The following is a 20528-nucleotide window of genomic DNA, read 5'->3' on the forward strand; positions in this document are numbered from 1 at the left end:
GCCTGGATGAAAAACCAGTGACTAGACACATGTCCATCTGCTGGTTGAGCCCCAGTGGTCCACAGCTGCTGTTGGCCTCTCCCCCAGGATTCTCTAGATGCCTCTTAAATTCAACAACTGAGGAAGTAGGACTTGATGCTGTAAGGGGCTTTTAACAACACATTCTAGCACTCATGGCCAAGGGTAGACAATTATTTAAGCCATCACTCCTGATCTCAGGGAGCTCAGGTCTTGGATACTGCTCTGGCATCCTGCCTTCTGGGGAAAGACTAGAGGCTGTGCCTTGCTTATCTGGCATGTTCCAGGAGCACATCTTCCCGCTGCTGCCACTGCTGTTCTTCCAGAGCTGCCCTGGCCACTGCCTCTTTCCATGTTGAAATAGGAAGGTTCACCCGTGCTGTGAGACAAGACAGTTTTGTTCTGTCTGGCAGAGACCCAGGCTTGCTTTTGTCTCGAGCCATTTCTTGGATGGATGGACAGGGTGTCAGATAGGGAGGGCTTTTTCTTTTCTTTTCTTTTCTTTTTTTCCAATGGGACATTGTGTTCAAAGATTATCCATGATCTAGGAAAGCTCATCCTTTCACAAAGAGTTTGCTTGCTGATTTTTGGCACTGACTTCTGAAACCTGTGTCCTGGGGAGAGGCATTCCAGGACCTGGGAATTGGGACTTTTCTCAGGTGGTATTGGGTTTGCTTTGCTCCAGAGTAGGCCAGGTAAGTGGAGAGTCAGAAGGCGGCCTTTGCTGTTGGATCTGCCAATACTATTCTTCATCTCACAAAGCCGCATATTCTTTGGGACCTGAACTTCCATGGATGCTCCAGCCCAGCTGAATATACCTCATCATTTTGCTCTGTGTTCTTATAGCCTTTGGATGGTTTTACCGTTATGATGGCAAATTCCCAACCATCCGGAAGGTAGGACAGGCCTGGGTGAGGCCAGTTTGCTGTTGAGTTTGCTATGGGTTGTGGCTTTCTCCAAACATTTCTTTTGCTATTGATCTGGCCCATTCTCTTGGAGGGCTAGCCCTACCTTCACCTCTCTGACGTCCATTGGCAGGGTTCTCTGGTGGAAGGTTGGTGGGACAGGAATGCTTGGCATGAGAAATGCCCAAGGACCATCAGGCTCCACATAGTTCTGCACCAGTTTCAATCAGCAGAGGCCAAAGGAAGGAAATTCTAATTTATTCTGTCATGTAGACCCAGAGGCTATGACTGGGAACCTGTCAGACAGAATGAAATACCAGGGTATTGTACACAAAGCAGGTCATAGCATCAGTGGTGCCAGATGCAGACTTGCTGTCCAGGAAGGAATTTGTTGAATGAAGTTGCAACAGAAAGTCACACAAATCATAACAGTGTCTCTGCAGGCACCCAGGATTATATATCTTTCCATTCTTAAGGGTTCTAATTTTCCCTCTAAATCTTATTACATTTGTCATTTGTTTTTCTTAATCACTTTGGCATTTTGATTATGAAAATGCCATTCTTATTATCTGTGGCTTTGACATTCGAGATGATTCGGTACTTGGAAATCAGGCTATTGATATAAATCTGAGAGAGCTAAATTGCATGTTATCACTTGACCAGCTCTCTGTGACAATAAGTTTGTCCCCCAGAAACCAATGCACTAACAGCCAGGTGACCTTGATACATAACTTCTTCCTGCTTGAAAAATGGGCTTCTCAGATGTGCCAAGAAAATCTACCCATTTTTCCAGAACATTCCTATGAGTCTATCAGACAACAATATTTTCCTTACCTAGGAGCCTAGATCAGGGTTCATAAAAACCACATAAACTTAGAACACAGCTCCCCCAGGATTCCTTCCCACATTATCATAGTGTCAGAAAACCCTCAGTCTCGTAGGTCACTGGGTTCTTTGTCTTACAGGCCAAATCTATGATTCAGGTTCTTTCATTGTCTTAGACTGCAAATTCTTTTCCACCACTATCTGTTAGAACTCAACTCCAGAGCACCACACACACACGCACACACACACACATGTGCGCGTGCGCACGCACGCACGCATGCACCGGATTTTACTGCCAAAATAATAAAAGGAGACAAATAAGCTTTTTGTTTTCCAGGCACTCATAACAATGCAAATGTGAAAGAGCTAGAATCTCCTGCACACAAATCATCTCACTTGAAACTTCTTGTTTTATTTCCGAAAGCGAATGGTTGTTTGTAGGTAGCACATTGTGCCGTCTGACTCTCCTCTCAGTCTAGATCAAAATGAAACATCTGCCATGAATTAACTGGCAGCGGAAAGGACAATACAATGATGTCTCTCATACCATCTCTGGAAAACTATCATTATTTTGCCTTGAGGCACGGGAGATGCTTTGTTTGTCAGCAACTGAACCACTGAGTCCCTGGGAAATCAAAGGTGGCTATCCACAGCCATCATCAGTGCCTAAAATCTCAGTGTCTCCTATTCCCACCTTGGCAGTAAATCCCTCAGGGATTCAAGAACTCCAGCCTGTGGTCCCACGGTCTATACCAAGCCTTGGAAAATTCATAGTTCTGTTTAAGATCTCTCAGCAGAATTCCTTGAATATATCATTCAGAGCAACCCCACCAATAGCCCACAGTCCTGCAGGAAAGGCAGATTCACACACTTGCCTGGAGCAGTTACCTGGACACGTTTCCTGTACCTACAAGGCAATATTGTGGGCCACTTGCCCCTTTGCATCTAGGCAAATTTTACTTGACTAGGGATGAGGCAGAAACTGTCTGCTGTTGGCCCACTCTACCAAGGAGCCTTGCTCTAATACCTTAGCATTGCTGGTTTGTTTCTAAACCCACAGAGTGGCCATCAATATCCTGCTGGTCCCTGTGGGAGGTCATGCCCTTAATCTAGCAAGCTGCCACTGGACAGAATATTTGTTGCTCCTTTTGGAGAATTGCTGTCTGAACCTAAAACGTGTTGTCAGTGATTCATTTCTGAAATAAGCTAAGAACCTAGTGAACAGTCTAGACAAAGAAGCAGGGGCTCAGAAGCAAAGAAAACCATTTTCTCAAGAGGCCCATAGACTTCTCTTGAGGTAGGTCCCATTTCCAAAGCATTTCAGATGTGTATAGAAGTGGAGTGATGGGACAGGATGAGTCTATAGAGGTCTATAATGACCCATCATCCCCCCAGCTTAGTTGAATGTTGTATGTCCATGGCTGGGCACCCATATTCCTCATTCCTAACCTTGGAAGCTGAGTTGAGTCAGGAAATCCCAGAGCAGGACCAGGAAGACTTCTAAGAGGTGGAGGTGAGCTCAGTGAATGGGGTGCTTCCTCTTGAGTGTGGACTTGCCCTGAGTGTGGACTCTGCATCCTCTCTCCTGCATGCCAGCTCTGTACTTTGTGCTGTGTGGGAAGGGGGCTGACTTCCTTTCTGCCATGTTCCCCTAGCCCCTAGCTTATCAGCACTGTGATCTGGAATTCTCAGGTTTGAATCCTGGTGCAATCACTTACTAGCTATCTGACATCGGGAAAGGGATTTCACCTTGAGCCTTAACTCCTACGTGAGGAGAATGCACAGTACCTACAAAGGAAATAATCCATACAGCCTCCCCATTACCTACTCCATGAGAGAAATAGCCGGGAAAGAGGGCTTGCTTTTGTGGGTCCAGTTCCAGCAAGGTATATTTGCCATTCATCTGACTCCCAATATCCATTGGAACCCTGTGACCAGTGTAAAGAAATTAGTCCTGTCACCTCAGACCACGTCACCCTGTGCTGTAGTTTCCAGCTAGTCCTCAGTTGAGGGAGCCCTGAGTTTGGACTCTCTAGATGCAAGGTCCACATGGGGACCATATCTGATGTCCCTGACTCCGACCCCAGGTCTGGATCTTTTGCCTCCTCTACCCCAGGAGAGTAATTCTTTGCAGAAGAGATTTACCAGCTCTCCAAGACTTTCTAGAATCTCTTAAAACACCTCTCTGGTATCTGAACATGTTTACTTTTCTCTTCAGATGATGGAGACGGCATGTGTCCAGATACTAGGGAATCAGTACAGGGTCTTTTATTCAGATTACACTTTGAAGTTCACAATACCTTTTCATAGATACTATTTCATGGGCACTGAATGAAAACTCGAGCAGCAGCTATTTTTTTCCTAGTTTAGAGATGAGGTGAATCAGGTCCAGAGAGGTTGAGGAATCTAGCTAGTGTCACACGGCTAGTTAGTGAACTAGTAAGTCAGTTTTTTTCTGGCTGGCAAAGGAATATGTCTTGATTTAGCCTGAGATCTGATGCTCAGTTTGGTACAGCAGAGCTGGGGCTAGGGCTCACTATGGGATGGTTACTGGCTATTGTCTGAGGATCAAATGCCCTGTTTGCTGTCCTATGCTAGTGTCAACCCTATCTTGTAACTTTTGTCATATAAACAATGCTACATCTGCTCAGAAAGGAAAAGATAAGAAGAAAGCCAAGTATGACAGCCTACAGGAGTTGAGAAAGAATAAAAAGGAATTGGAGTTTGAACAAAAGCTTTACAAAGAGAAAGAGGAAATGCTGGAGAAGGAAAAGCAACTAAAGATCAACCGGCTGGCTCAGGAGGTATGTGTCCTGCTCACAGATCAGGTGAGCATCCCTGGGACCATAGTGCCAGGGGTCAGCTCAAGTTGTTTCCTGCAGATAGTTCAAGGGTGGGCAATGCCTCCCTTCCAGTCTGGAGAGTGAGGCCCTCCCTCCTGCCAGGGCTGTCTAAGATCAGCTGCAAGGTTAAGCCCATGCTTGAGAATGAAGCTAGCCCACTGCCTCCTACTGACTCTAGGCTGAGGCTAGCGTTTTTGCCCAGATGGTCTCAGTCTAGGCATTAATACACTTGGCTGGAGGTTTGAGTTTGTCCCTTTTATTCTGCCCCAACAAAATGAATTTGTCTAGATGCTCTATCTACAATGTGGTGATGAAGCTGGTCTCTCTGCTCAAAGCCGAGTCTGAGGTTAACTCTTCTGGCTAGCTATAGATCTTCAGTTAGCCCTCCACTCCCTTTGTCTATAGGCTTTCATTAATCTCGGGCCTCTACCCAAATTTGGAGTGCAAAACCAGGTTTCCCTAAGCTGACTTGGCTCTGAATATATGGGTTTAGCTAAGGCTAACCCCTTTGCACAGATGGTAAGGCTGAGGATATCCCCAATTGGGTTATGTGTCTAAGGCTGCTCCCTTCAACAGAAGGTGGATGTGTCTGCAGCTGGATCTCATTAACTTAGGAATTTATCCAAGACTGTCTCCTGCCAGACATGTCCAAAGCAATCACAGCATAAGCAATTACTAGTTCCAACCCTTAACTCCCTATCCACAGGTATTATTCTTTCAGCTTCTCTTTAATGCTTCCATGAATCAGAATGCCAAGCTGATTAGATTATAAGCACAGAGAAGTCCTGGAAAATGTGAAGTGTATTAGGTCTGACATTAGGAAGGAATTAGCTACAAAATTAACAATAAGATTCAATTTGTGCTTCTGAAAGACAAGACACCCTGGAGGAGGGAAGGGTAAGTTAAACTAAGATCAAGGATAAGTTAAACTTGGAACGCACAAGGAGGCAACCAAAAAAAAAAAAATCTTGGAGAACTCTGTGAATACCCTGGGGTTGGACTGACGCCTGGCAATGCATAAGCCCCTTCTCTGGTTTTGCTTGCAAGTGCTGTTAAGTCACATTGGCCCTCACCCTCATTTCCACCTCCTGCAGGTCAGGTGGAACTAGCTTGAGTCTTGCTCTAGACAGGTGATTTCTGGTACTTTGCAGTGCTCTCCTGGTTTTGGAGCAGTGCTGCCATGGGATTCAAAGTGTGCCTTTTGTCCTTTCCTTTTGGCACTTGTCTTGGGTCCCAGGTGTCTGAGACTGAGCGAGAAGACCTTGAGGAATCGGAAAAGATTCAGTATTGGGTGGAAAGGCTCTGTCAGACTCGCCTGGAGCAGATTTCCTCTGCTGATAATGAGATTTCAGAGGTAACAGGGCCCTTCTTTCTGCACAGAACCTCCCAGCTACCTTCAGCATGATCCTCCCTGAGGATAACAGGAGGCATGGTAATCAACATCACCAGCCACACTGGCACCCATTCCCACTGCCCAGGACCCATGCCACCTACCAGCTCCATCCCCCTTTCTCTGTTGCAGAGGGGCATATGTCTTGTATTTCTGGGTTTATCTTCAGAGTTGTTGTCTTATTGTAATTACTAAGCATGCCCTTTACCCACTCAAATTGTGTTCCTGTTTAGAGGCGAAGCTGACTGACCGCCTGACTTACTATTCCCAGTTGGTATCATTTGGGTCTCTCCTGTACTTGGGTACTCTCTACCAGCCTTGTGGGTTCATTTGGGCAACCAACTGGCAAAGAGTGGTGCCCCATAGTTTCTTTTTTGAGGGAATGGATCTCCAACAGCAACAGAAACAGATTAGAAAAGCATTGTATTCCATGCATTATGGTGTGGAGCACTAGTCAGTGTGGACAATAACAGAACTTCCTTACCACCCCCAGATGACCACAGGGCCCCCGCCTCCCCCACCTTCTGTGTCTCCTCTGGCCCCGCCCTTGAGACGCTTTGCAGGCGGGCTACACCTCCATACCACGGACCTGGATGACATCCCTTTGGATATGTTCTACTACCCCCCAAAGACTCCCTCTGCTTTGCCTGTGATGCCCCACCCCCCACCCTCCAACCCACCTTCCAAGGTCCCTGCGCCCCCGGTGCTTGCATCAGGCCACACAAGCACCTCATCTTCACCCTGGGTGCAGCGCACCCCACCCCCTATCCCCATCCCTCCCCCTCCTTCCATTCCCACCCAAGACCTCACTCCTACCCGCCCACTGCCCTCGGCTTTAGAAGAGGCACTGGGCAGCCTCTCCTTCCGCATTGGTGACCCAGGCAATGCAGTGGAGGAGTGGGAGGCAAAGACCCAAAGTGGGAAGCCCTCCAGCTCTCCTGCCCCCGAAAGGAGCTTCCCGCCTACCCCAAAGGTACTCCTTTTGTTCTGCATGCTGTGTTTGCAGGCAGGAGGAGGGGCTGTTTCCCACTGTGAAGACAGGAGGAAACACCATCTCATTCCGTTTTCCAGTATGGACACCCCCCCTCCCCCAGGGCTGCATGTGCATGTGCATGGTTTCTGCTGTTTTGGAGGTCTGTGTTGTATGGACAGTTGCTGCAGGCCTTGGGATGACCAGCAGTATTTCCATCCAAGCCCTTAGCTCTTCTTGGCTAGTGAGGGCTGGGGGGGGGGGGGGGACCTGGCAATATAGTCCTTTAAGATTCCGCTCATGACTAGCCAGCCCTGTGTCACAGGCAGTCAGTTCATGATATTATCCCAGAAAGCCTTGAATATGTAAAGTAACAACAGGAATAAAGTAGGGATGGGGAAGCCGGGAAGAGAGGTGCTGAGTTCTGCAAACGCAGAATGCCTTAGTACAGTGCCCTTTTCCCTGGCATTTGTCAGCTGCATACACTTAAAGTGTAGCATTTTTAGCCAACATCTACCTTAAGGAAAAATGGAGAGAGAGTGCCTAGAAATCTCCAAATTTGCTATTAAGAGACTTGAGATGCTTTTCTTGGACGCTGAGAGATTGAATAGTGATTTTTTTTCCCCTCAAAAAGACATTGTGCTCATTAATTGCTTTTTATCCAAAGATTTTTGGAAGAGGTGATCACTATGGAAGATGTGTGGAGCTTTGACTCTAGGAAACACAAAGTGTTCCTTTGCTTCCATAGCCATAGAGCCGGCTTGAGTCAGAGCTGGGACACTGGCTAAGAATGGGAATACTGAATATTTGGGGGTCTGGTCATGATAGTGGCTTAGCAGCAGTGGTTGATATCAGCCTTCCCATCAACTCTTCCATTTCAGTTACTGCTTGAAGGGCAGAATAAGATTCTCAGAGCATTCAGGAGAGCTTGCTGGGGAGGCAGGTGGATAGGAAGGCCCTGGCAGGCTGATAAGGCTAAGGCTCTAAACAGGTCTCAGAAATTTCTCTGGACCTCTGGTTGGAGTTTGAGTCCTGCAGGGAGAAATCTGTGCACCTTGATGCCTCCTCCAAAGTTCATTCTGCATTCCATTGACTGAGCTCTACCGGAAAGGAGAACAGCTGCCTCTGCTCTGAGCAGGCCTCGGCTATAAACCTGATACAGACCATGGGCTGTGGCAAGGGCTCATCTAATGGGACGCTGAAGACACCTCTTTGTGGTGTTGAGTCATGAGAGAAAGGTGGGAGAGCACCTCAGGAGAGGGAACACAAAAATGGCGGCAGAATAGTAGAGAGTTAAGACTGACCAAGCCTGAATCCTGGCTCTTCCACTTACTGGCTAGATGATTGGGGACATGTGTTATTCCATGTGTCTAAGCCTGAATATCCTCATCTATAAGATAGGAATCATATTAGCACCTTCCTCTCACGAGAATCACATGAATTATATATGAACATGCAAAAACAATGAAATAGTAACACATTCTAAATTGATGCTTATAAAATAAGAGTAGCAGGCCCATGGTAGTTGTTCACTAGGCATTAACTATGGTTATTAACCATACAAAGTGCAAGTCAGTTGGGGTAAAACCAAAAACAAGGAATTGAAGGTCATCTCAACAAACTTTGAGGCAGTTGGTGTTGAAGACAGGGTCCTCTTAGAAATTACAGTGTTCTCACTGTTTGTTCTTAAGCAGAGGGCAGGGAAGATTAAAAATCCCAAACGCAAGGCATCTCTAGGGAGCTGGACCACAGACATTTGAAGTGACTTCACAACCCAGGCTATCCCTGACTCAAAGATGAGGCCCTTGCTTCTGGGTTGGCTCTCCGGCCCCGTTGTCATCATGAGGTGTCTATAGTCAGCCCAGCCACCAGCAGGCCATAGTGGAAACGGTCAACTGTGTTAGCTTGACATGTACATCTGACATACTGGCACTAGTTAGAGGTAAGATTCAGGGCCAGATCTACTCCAGGTATCATGTGATCTTTATATTTTCATTCATCACAATATTTACTCATGACTACTATCTGCCAGACACTGCACTGGGTACTAGGAAACACTACTGGACAGGCAGCCCCAGTCTCTGCCCAAGACAGTCTAGTGGGAAAGAGACAAATAGGCTGACAACTATCACACTACTGAAGGAGTGAGACTAAGGGACACACAGGTGCTGCGACAAGGTGTGAGGATGGGAAGGAAATGCTTAAGGAAGATCTCTGGAAGGCAGTGATATTCCAGATTGAGACTTGGACAGGCAGAATAGAAAGTGTAGACACAAAGCCATGGTAGCAGGAGAGTCTGGCATTTCACAGGTTGTCTGACTGTGTGGGGAAGCTGTCAAGGAAAGTAGAGAAGCTCGTGAATGATCTCAGGGGTTCTTCAGGGGCTCAGAAGTCAGCAGGGACTTGAAAGGTTTGGGCAGAGTTGTGATTTGATCAGATACACCTTGCCCAAGATGAGCAAGTGCGTTAGAGCAAAGCAGACAAGTCACATCAACTACCCTGGATGCCCCTCTTACTGATCCTCTTCCTAAGGTCTCTGGACACTTAATGCCCAGTCATTGAGAATAGAAGATAACTTGTACCGATATACAGGGGATAGACTGTGTCCAAAAGAGCCAGCCCTTAAAAGGAGAGGAAACTGGTGTGGTCCTGTGTTTACCAAGGGAAAGCCTTGACAATGTGTCTGAGTGCCAGTGGCTGCTGGTGCTGGCTCTTGGTCCAAATACCAGATTGCTTACAGCCACTTGGACCACACTTTCAACAGTGGAGCTCTCATCTCTTTCCTGAAAGTCATACCAAGGCCTCAGAAGAGTGGCTAGCCAGACAGGCTCCTGTGCATGGGGGGTAGATTTGCATGTGCGTAGAAGTGCCATGGCTGATCTTGGTTACCCCCCGCCCCATTCACAACCTCACATGGGTCTCTCTTAAACTAACTCTGTAGACATTTTGCCCAAGCCCACAGCCTCCAAGAGGCCCTGGTGTATCAACCATCTCCAAGCCTGTCATGGTCCACCAGGAGTCCAACTTTATCTACAGGCCAGCTGTGAAATCTGAGGTCCTGGTAAGATCCTTGGGTCTCCTCCAGTGTATTTCTAGAGGAGCAAGGCAAACCATGTCTCCTGGGCTCTGCCATCCCTGAGGAGTGTGAAATGCATGCAAAGTAAGATTGGGTATCATCTTGCAACTGTCTTATTGCCAAGAAATGAGTCCGCATGGGTGCACTGGGTGGTGACCTCCCCGTGGCATTCTTGTCCCCTGCCTGACCACACTACGGGGGTATCACCTAAAAGTGACAATGCTAAGCAGAGTGTGGTGGTTCATGCCTCTAATCCCAGTACTCAAGAGGCTGAGGGAGGAGAATTTTGAAGTTCTAGTCAGCCTGGGCCTACATGATGAGTTCTAGGGAATAAAAAACAACAACAACAATAACAAAAAACAGTTCAGTGAAAATGATAGTGTTCATAGCTAAGATTTAGTAAGAGCTCCAGCCATGTTCTGGGCTGTTATGGTCTCATCAGATCCTCATTATGATTATTCTTAGTGTTGTCTATGTTTAAAAATTGCAGAAGCTGAAACATACAGAAGTAAAAAGTAGTTTTCCCAAGGCAGAGCACAAACGTACTAGTCTTTCAGACTTTAAAGCCACAGTCTTACCGACAGAGATTCCTGATGCCTGTGCCACAAGGTCTGCGTGGCATTCATGTGGGGTACCCTTGGCTGGGGAAGAAGCCAAAACTGGTCCACTCTTTGTCTCCATTTTACTTCTCACTGCTCATTAGGGCTGAGTCCTGGGAGTGGTCCTGGGGAATAGGGAGACCTGTCCACCCTGGGCTCCAGTGGACTTCATGGGCATCCCTCACAGTGCCAGCCTCTGACTAGCTTCCCACTCAAGGTGGAAACAGAGCCAGGCCAGAAGAGTTTCAAGGAAACTCTATCCAAATGTCAGGGTAGGCCACTCAGATACTTATTTTGAGCTTTAGCTGTCCTGTTAGCTCCCAAAAAGGCAGAGGCCATGCTTCTGAGATAGCCTGAAACATCCACATCATTCTCTGCTTCACGATAGGGTGTGTCTGCTTAACTGGGACTCTGGAACTGGGACCATTGAGCAAGCCTGGATCTTAAGTCAGACCATGTATATTTAGGAAGGGACTACAGCTTCAGGGATGCAGGCCCAGGATCTGACACCAGGGGGCAGAAAAGACCTGCTTTTAACATCTGGTGGGGATTTTTTTTTTTTTTCTTCCCACCAGCCTCAGGAAATGTTGAAGAGGATGGTGGTTTATCAGACGACATTCCGTCAAGTACTATGATATCTGTTGTGTGTATGGTCTTTTTCACCACCTGTCCCTCCTGTCTGTCTGTGCCTGACTTCTTTCTCCCTGGGAGTTCTTGGCAGTTTCAAGGTGGCTCCAAGTGCCATCTGCCTGGCAATCTCAGACCAGTACTGAGGATTTTGTATTTCTTATGCCTGTGTTTGGGTTAAGAGTGCTCTGGGGTCCCTGCTGCTGCAGGCCAGAGGGAGCCCTCGGAGAGCCACAGAGACCAAGATGGGCTCTGGCTCTAGCTTTAGGAAAAAGGAAAGGGGCTGCTGGAAATGCACACCCCCCCTCCACGCCCCACTCCTTGCCTTCCTTTGTCTCTCCCTTCCAGGCAGACCACAGCTTCAAACTGAGCCCTAATGCTGAATCTCCCTCAGCAGGAAATGGTGGCTCCGCTCAGCCATCTGCCCAGGGTGCCTGTAGTTTCCCTACCTTCTGGAGCTTATGCCCAGAGCCAGCCATTGGATTGGTGGTCTGAGTACCACTGAAAGAAACCTGAAACAGCAAACCTCACAGGCAGCCCTTGCTTCTCCAGCCTTCCCATTCCCAGGCTGATTTAACACTGACAGGCAATTAAAGTGGTTGGGTGGGGGCTGAGGGGGGGAGATGCATATAAAAAGTGGCTGTTCCCAGACCACGACTGCAGAGTGACGCGAGACAGCTAATCCTTAGAACAGTGCAGTACCAAGCCTTGTTCTGAAATACATTATGTATATGAACTCATTTAATCTTTCAACAACTCTGGGAGACAGAAGCTATTATCACTTTCATTTTATAGGCAGAAAGAAACAGAAGCAGAGAGACCTGGACATGCATCCGTAATTACATAGCTCATGTCAGACCCTAGATTTGGATCTAATATGTTCTTAGAAGCACCTATCACCTGCTTCTCAAAGCACTGTTGTTGAAAATAGGCATTGAAAGGCCTGTTGTTTATGAAGCAAATAGCCCTTAGGAGAAAGACATGGAAGATTCCAAGGCTCCAGATTCGGAGTCAAACTCTTTGCTTGTCTTCCCACTGACCAAGTGACTTTAGGCATTAATGCTATCTTTCTGGGTTTCTGTTTCTCCATCCATTGAATGAGAAGTGAGGCTTCTTCTTTAAGGGCCAACCAGCTGAAATGGCTTATAAGTCTCTGAATTCACACAAGACTTGCCATCCGGCTGGCTTATCTCTCAGAGAAGATTTTCAGGGTCACCGAAAAAGAAGGTGGTAGCCAGGGATGTGCCCAGTTTTCCAGAAGGAATAGCCAGGATAATCAGGCCCAGCTCATAAAAGGGTCTGGGCTCCAACCCTGCCTCCTGAGCCCTCTTACGCATGATCAACTGCATCCCTTCTCTGTGTGGTGCCCCAACAATCATAGACTGAAATGTCCCCCTCTCCTTTCCCATGTCTCTCCCCTTCAGGCAAACCATGCTTCATGGAACCCCCAACTTGGACCAGTCTAAACTCTTTGGGGGTTGAGCCTAGGAGATACTATCCAGTGAGAGGGGGAGGAGACAGATGTCCAGGGACCTGTCTGCTTGTCTGGTGTTCAGAGTTTGGCTGCTACCCCCGGAGCAAGGTCTCTAGCCTGACCACAATGCTACAGACCCGGGGACATTTTAGTGTGGTCTAGGGAACTGTGTGCTCCAGACAGCTCTGATCAGTCCAGTGAGGAGTGTGTGGGAACCTGTCATGAATCTCTCACCTTCCTATGGGGACTTGCTGTGGCTTTGTGGTCCTCATTTAGGCTTAGCATCCTGGGTCTTGGATCTGGCTCTGTTTACTACGTAGCTCCTGGCTAAGGCCATGTGATCTGGCTCTGCTTTCTTCTCCTCACTACCCTCTTTCTAAATCTTTGGGGCATTGTCCCTACAGCAACCCCATCAATCCAAGGCCTCAGTTCTGTGCATGCTCCCTCCTTCTCTCCAAATAAAAGACCAATCCGGGGAGGCATCTTACCTTCTAGATCAGCTAACAACAGTGCCAAGCACTGGGTCAGCAGAGTCTCACCACTGCCATGTCTAGCCTTTTGGTGGTACTTTTTTTAACCTCCCTTGGTCACCTTGTAACTATTTTTCCCAGGCAGAGCATCCTCTTGAGCAGGCCTGGCCCCTTCTGCTGGGTCAGAGCACTGAACTGAGAAGCCTGCCTTCAATCCGCCAGGGCCTGGCATGTCCTGAGTGGGGATATAGAAGAGATGAGGTAGTGTCTCAAAAGTCAGAGGGGTGAGACTTTCTGTAGGATAGGAGCCATTCACCCAGGTTCCCAGACAGCAACTGCAGATTTCCACCCCCCTGCTGGACAGTGTAGGGGGTAGGACCACATGCCTCTGAATGCTTCCTGCAGCTTCCTGATCCACCCTGAACAGAGCACTGTGGCTGTTGGGCTGCCAGTCTCCTTTCTGCATCCCCATCCAGGCTACACCTGCCGCTATCCTTTTCCCATCTCTCATCCTTGGGTTTGAACTCATTTTCCCTCCTTTCCTGAGCTTGGGTTTGCAGTGACCACAGGACCACAGCTATGACATCCTAAAATCCTCCTTTTGCTTCCAGGATTTCCGGAAATATGAGGAAGGCTTTGACCCCTACTCCATGGTAAGAACACTCCTGTCCCAGGCAAGTAGTCCCCCAAAATGGGGAGAAAGTTCAAAAGGGTTTGATGGTAGAATGATATGGGATACTTGAAAGCCCTAAGGATGCCCTGAGTTGTTCCTTCCTGTGAAGGCTCCTTTCAGTCAGAACTGCATGGTGTGTGTGTGTGTGTGTGTGTGTGTGTGTGTGTGTGTGTGTGTGTGTGTGTGTGTGTAAGGGGTTAGAACAAGGATTATGCTCACTGCGTGCTAACCAGTCACTGTATTGTGCATTCATAAGGCCTGCTGTTGCTCCATTCTCACATTAACCCCATTCATAAGGCCTGCTGTTGCTCCATTCTCACATTAACCCCAGAAGAATGTACCTGGAAGTTTTATGACATCATGTGTACATACATGTCCATTGTCCCTCATAGGGCCCAGAGCCACTTCCACCTGTCAAGGTTGCCCTATTGGTTTTGTTTCCCTCTAGTTCTCCCCAGAGCAGATCATAGGGAAGGACGTCCGGCTTCTACGCATCAAGAAGGTACCTGGGCAGGTGCCAGAGGTCAGGCCACCATCCTTCTCTTCCCCTGACTCCTACTTTCCCTGTTTTACTTACTCCAAGGTGATTCCTAGGTGACCCCTCCTGTCTCAGGGATGCCCTCCAATGCTGGGCCACTGAGCCCCAATGGGCATCTGGTCTGTTTTCTTTCCATAGCACTGTCCTGGCCTATGCCTTTTCCTTCTTCCTTCTTTCCTTCCTTCCTTCCATCCTTCCCCCCCCCTCTCCTTTCCTTTCTTCCTTTTTTGCTTGCTTGTGCCCAGATACCCACGGGCATCTGTGTGGATCATAAGACCTGTTTTCCTGTAACCAGGAGGGATCTTTAGACCTGGCCCTGGAAGGTGGTGTGGACTCCCCAATTGGGAAGGTGGTGGTCTCTGCTGTTTACGAAGGGGGTGCTGCTGAGCGGCATGGTGAGTGGGTAGGGCCATGCCTGGTTTGGGGATGATGTGTTGGCTATATAAGGCCTCTCAGGAAAGCAGACAGATGCTTGTGTGGAGCAGGCTGACAGTTTCTCAAGAGCTTAAGGTCCATCTTGCAAGCCATCTACCCAGTTTCAGACATTACCTGAAGGTGTGTCATGATGCCAGGACCTGGCCTACACCAACAAAGTAGATGCCAACTTGCCTTGACAGGTTGATGGAAGAAACATTCATAAGATCACCAGATCCTTGACAGTAATAGTACCATCTTCCAAGGGCTGAAGAGGAACAGAAGAGAGATGGAGCCTAATCCATGGGGATGCTGGGAAGGGAAACAACAAGTTGATCCTTAATAGATGAGTGGATGTCACCCTTGTGGCAGAGGGAAGAAAGGCTTTCTGGGAGAAGGACCTGCACATGGAAAGCATGAATAACCCATCCAATCCTGACCTGTCCTCTCAGTGATAATAGTTCGTGCCACATACTAGTCTTAAGTGCCTGACAAAGCAGCCTGGTATTGGTGCTTCATGTGTATTAATCTTATAGCTCCCAAAGTAGGTGCTATAATTATTCTTATTTTGCAGCTTAGGCAAACTGAGGCACAGACAGATCAAAGTACTCCTTAAATACCCACAGCTGGTAAAAGAAGGAAGCAGAACTTAAATCCAGGCAGTGTGGACATTTGGTTTACTTCTTTGCCCAAGTGCTACCACTGCCTAAAATCCTTGGCAGCCTTGCCCTATCCTAGAGGGCCAGAGGCTTGCCATACTCTTTGCCTCTCCCTACACGTGATCTTCTTGCTTTACCAATGTCCCCTTTTCAACAAAATCCTCATTGTTGACAAGCAAAGCCTCTTTGGACCCAGTCTCAGTCTCTTCTTTTGCACTGTTAGCCAGCATCTAAAACTTTCTAGAACATTGGTGAGGACCTCGGTCACATCAGGGAGGTTCTTCCATGCCCTTGAGTGCTGGGGCAGTGTGGTCTCCCTTTCTGTTTGCTCAGCTCATGTGAGTCTCAGAGTCCAGGGTTGGGCCTCTTGAGCCATCCCACAATGAGTCATTCTGCCAATCGCTGGGCTTCGGACACATGTCACATATAACCCAGTTGGCTTTGTCTTCATACAGGTGGCATTGTGAAAGGAGATGAGATCATGGCCATCAATGGCAAGATTGTGACAGATTACACCTTGGCAGAAGCTGAGGCTGCCCTACAGAAGGCCTGGAATAAGGGTGGGGTAAGAAGAAGCCCCTCTCCCCTTCCCTCCTCACCTGCCTGTCTCAGATCCTGGCCTCTGCAGCCAGACCTTACTGTCGGGGTGCCCCAACAGTAAGTGCCCAACAGGGCAGATATCCAAGGTACAAACAACTCTTGGATGATACCCACAAATTCCTGTTTAGTCAATGGACTAAATCCGACAGGATAGAATTCTGAGAAGTGGTCATTTCTTGACCTTGAACAACAACAACAAAAAACAAAAACCCACAAAACATTGGCACAAACCCACTCCAGAAGACTGGGCATGACAAGTCTTCTGACCTGAGAACAAAATGAAAGCTTTCTCTAAGTATTTACTGAATACGAATCAAGAGAGTACTGGAAGCTACTATTAACAGACGTAGAAGGCCCAAGAGGAAGGAGGGGCTGGTGGTCCTCTGCTTTGTGTGTACTAGACTCCTTCCTGCATCAGGGCCACTGTACAAGGTTTTCCCAAAGGCCGTGCACTGCACAATCTGAGAGAGGGTGCCCTCCTACAGAATACAGTATGAATGGTGCCCACTCGTGTTGTGCAATGCACAACCTGTACAACTGTATGCAGGCAGCTGAGCCTGAGGTATTAAGTTCAGTGCCGAGGAAGCTGACCAGATGGGCCTGGGACCCACATGACAGGATGTGGAGAAGAGAAGACGAACGGGTAACATGATGGCTGTCTGTGATTGTCTGAAGGGAACAGAAGTGATCTATGATTCTTGAAGGCAGAGCTGGATGGGCTGGAAGTTGGTCCTGGGGAGAGAGATTCCAACTCAGTCTTAGGAACTATGGCCTGGTAGAGGGCCCAATGCTATTTTTGCTACTTTTTCAATGATTCGGTCAAGCCCAAGATGACAGTCATGGGCAAGCCAACCAAGGCAGTGATGTCATGAAAGGGATCAGTGTTAATGAGACAGAAGTCCAGCCGTTGATCTGGAGATCTTACTAGAAGAACTCTTTCCCAGGACCCACTCCAGACTTCCAGGGGTCAAGTTCAGGAATCTATGCTCCAAAGGAATTCTCCCAAGTGATTTGGAGGTTGCTGCCTGACTCAAACCTCAGAGACTGGAAACTTCCCCCTCCCACCTCCTGCAAAAAATAGTATGGGGTTCTATCTGGGCGCCCATCCCAAACAGGAGGACTCCAGCCGAACTGGAGTGCCCAGCTTCCCCATGGGAAGAAGGCCCTGCTGGCTGACTCCAGGCCATGGAGGCCAGATAGGGGAATGGAGCCCCCGGGGCACATGTACCATCTGTTACTCTCCTCAGTCACATGGCTTCTTCCCACAGGACTGGATCGACCTTGTGGTTGCAGTCTGCCCCCCGAAGGAGTACGACGATGAGCTGTAAGTGTGCTCAGGCACCCTGCTTCCGCCTCCCAACTTCCTCCAACCTCAGCCAGTTGTAAAGGAGTAGCCTCCTGCAGACACACGACTGGCTGTAGTCATGGGCCCTAGACCATCTAGACGAGACAAGTTCTCCAACTAAGCTAGTGCTCAAGTAGTATCAGAGCTAAGGCTGTCTTGGCCGAATTCTTTACATATGTGAACCCAAGGTTCAAGGTCTCAGATCAAGTATGCAATATAAAATTGGGACAAAGATTCAAGACTTTTGATTCCCCGCTCATATGTTTATCTCCTATACCATTAGCAGATAATGATTTCTATATCCATCTGTCACCCTATAGAAGGTCTCCCTGATGTCTAGTGGCATTCACTAGTACTGCATCACTAAGCCACTAAGATCTCAGGCTCTTATCTCAAACCTGTGGGCTCTCAGGAAGCTCCACTTGGCCTGTCATGCTCTGTGAGTCCTTGTGTCTACCTGTGTCTAGAAGTCTTTCTCTGTCCTCTTTTTCTCTTTCCCCTATCCTTCCTATTAGCCTCTCCCTCAGAAGTCCCCCTTCCCTTCCTTCCTCCCTTTCTTCCCTTTTCCCCTTCCTCTGTCCTCCTGCATTCCCTCTCCTTTGCTTATGTTCTGTTTCTCTCTATCCCTGGCTCCAGGTCCCTGCTTCTTCTTGTCATTTCACATGCATTCTTACTTCTGTCTGTTGTTCTCTCTTTTGGCATCTCATCTCTATGCTTAACACAACACCTCCCTACCTCTTCCCCATGGAAGAGGTCATGGCCATGCTGACCAGCTCTCCCTACCCAAAAGAATCTGAATTCTTGCATGTCTTAAAGAAGCCAAGGTCTGAAACCCAGGGTCTAAGCAGGAGCCAAGGCAGGAGCCAAGCAGGGAGCGGTCCGACAGAGCTCTGCCCAGGAGTAACCAAGCCCTTTTGTTTCCTGCTCTGCTCTGCGTATGGAGCTCTTCTCTTCCCTCTTCTGCAGCGGAAAGTCCCCAGCCGGTCCGAAAGCTCCTTGAAGACCGTGCTCTCGTGTACAGACAAGGGTTCCTCCTGCAGCTGGAGCCCACGGTGAATAGGCAGGCGGCCGAAGGGCCCTGTCTGCCAGTGCTGCATGCAGTGGCCATGAGTTGCCAGTGCTGTTGCAGGTTCTTTGGACTGGTATTTGGAGGACACAAGGCACCCTGAAGCGCCTCCTGAGATGTCCTGCCAGCCCCTCTGGAATGCTGTGGGACTCAAGGGAATGTGAACAGCCCAAGTTAGGACCTCTGGCTTGGGTCCCAGGGGTTCTGACAGATGATAGCCCTTGGGATCCACCTTGGGTCACACACAGCACCCAAATGAACGGCAGGACTCTGAGCATAGTTCTCTGTGGACACTGACAATACCAGGAGCTGGGGATGCTGGTCTGGGAAAGCCACAGGAAATCCAGCCTGATTCTCCTCCAGAGGTGCTACCCTGCCCATAAGTGTTGCCCATGCTTGGGCATAGCCAGGGCCATGCACAGGCCCTGAAGGCTAGTCCAAAGAACCAGGGTTGGTGGATTCCATTGGCTCCTGTCCTGTTGTGCCCTGTCGTGACCTGATACTTGCTCAGCCCACACTATCTTCTGCCTTCTCCTTCCCTGGACCCATGCTCTATCTTGGGACTCACTGTGGAGGCCAGCTTTGGTGTGTTGCCCACCTTTGTGCTCCATGATTGTGAAACTGGGATTGGATGTGGCAGCCTCTGCGACAGACCCCACCCCCCACCCCATCTTGGACTTGTAGGCTTCTCTGTTGCGAGTTTCCCAAAACATTAGGGCCTCATGTCCCCAAGATAGTGAGCCTGTTATGTCGTGGCTTCTGGGGTCACCTAAGCGGCCCTATGATTTTGTCACTTGTTCTTGGCAAGGGACCCTCTTCCCTATCACTCTTTTTCCTGGTCCTCTGCATCTCCATCACCAGAAGGTGTCCCTTCTGCTGTCTCCCTGGCCTCTTGTGTGCTGTGGCTGTGGCTGGTGTGGAGCCTCTCAGGGCCACACCATGAGGGGACCCTGGAGGTTAGCAGGGCTTTGGGCTGCCAGGGTGGGAGTCCCATCAGTGGGACCTCACCCTAGGGTAAACATCACCCACAAAGTCTGCACCTACCTGGTCTGTTTTCTCTTCCCTGCAGGACTTTCTTCTAAAGTCCAGAGAGAGAAACCAAATTCACCCTTAGCAGAAGGTGAGCTCCTGACCCCTGTCCTGAGCACAAAGCCTGGGACCAGCTTTGAGAGAAGACAGTCACCAGGCATCAGAAAGCGTCTCCAGACATCGTTCTCAGAACCCGGGAATTTCGAACCTATCTGGTCTATAACTAGAGCTGAATAAGGAACACATGGGCTACTCCTGAAGGCAAATATGGAGGAGGGGGAACCGGCTGTTCTGGACAGGACTTCATGGGCCTGGGCTCTTGTTTCTAGCTTCTGACATTGTGACTTTGGCCTCTCCCAGCTCTAGGTGACCCCTGGCTTCCTTGAGCCCTGAACATAACTCTAAGTCTTTTCTATTCTTTCCTTCATTCCTCTTTTCCCCCTGAATGCTACAAATCTTACTCCCAGCTCATTAATAAAAAAAAACAGATTTCTTTTTCAGCTTATGTGAGTGAATGTGGATTTGAGCAACAGATTCAAGGCTATCAAATAAAAAAACTCCACATGGTTTTGATCCCTATCTAGTGGTGAGAAACATCTCCCAGAGCTGTGATCTGGGCCTGATATGAAGAGGTGACAGAAATCTAGGGTCAGCTTGGAACAGAGGATGAGGGAATAGGACGCCCATGGTGTGAGAACAGTCATGTGGAGGAACTTCTTGCATTTTCTTATCTAGCACTTGGCTCTGGAACAATTCCAAAACCAAAGTAAGAAGAGGGAACCTTATTTGCTGACCTCTACTGTGTGCCAAGCTTTGGATGGATGCTTACCTTTAATCTATGCTATAAGGGTAGGGGCCTTAGATTTTGGATTAATTATGCAGAATAATTCTTGCCCAAACTGAAGGACAGTTAATAATCTGGAATTCCATGATGACTATGTCCTCTGGTGATCTACAAACAGCATTGTGGAGTCCTTCACCTTGAAGTGCCTGGAATCACACCATTT

At 48.4% G+C, this 20528-nt stretch overlaps 1 protein-coding gene across 3 annotated transcripts in view; it reads left to right on the forward strand.

Annotated features, from left to right (window-relative positions):
- Ush1c (USH1 protein network component harmonin) overlaps nucleotides 1-20026 on the forward strand; it is a 46025-nt gene extending 25999 nt beyond the window's left edge. For 2 of the 3 annotated variants that reach the window (XM_070032792.1, XM_070032793.1), the window contains exons 16-21: nucleotides 13809-13850; nucleotides 14319-14393; nucleotides 14704-14803; nucleotides 15937-16046; nucleotides 17350-17405; nucleotides 19562-20026. In XM_070032792.1, coding sequence (XP_069888893.1) covers nucleotides 13809-13850; nucleotides 14319-14393; nucleotides 14704-14803; nucleotides 15937-16046; nucleotides 17350-17405; nucleotides 19562-19574 — 396 coding nt within the window. In that variant the 3' untranslated portion in view covers nucleotides 19575-20026. The remainder of the gene's footprint in view (nucleotides 1-13808; nucleotides 13851-14318; nucleotides 14394-14703; nucleotides 14804-15936; nucleotides 16047-17349; nucleotides 17406-19561) is intronic. The other variant, XM_070032794.1, reaches the window with a different exon arrangement.
- Nucleotides 20027-20528: the final 502 nt, after the last annotated feature.

Source organism: Dipodomys merriami, unplaced genomic scaffold (assembly GCF_024711535.1).
Source record: "Dipodomys merriami isolate MVZ:Mamm:240054 unplaced genomic scaffold, mDipMer1.0.p SCAF_21, whole genome shotgun sequence".
NCBI classification, from domain to species: Eukaryota; Metazoa; Chordata; class Mammalia; order Rodentia; family Heteromyidae; genus Dipodomys; species Dipodomys merriami.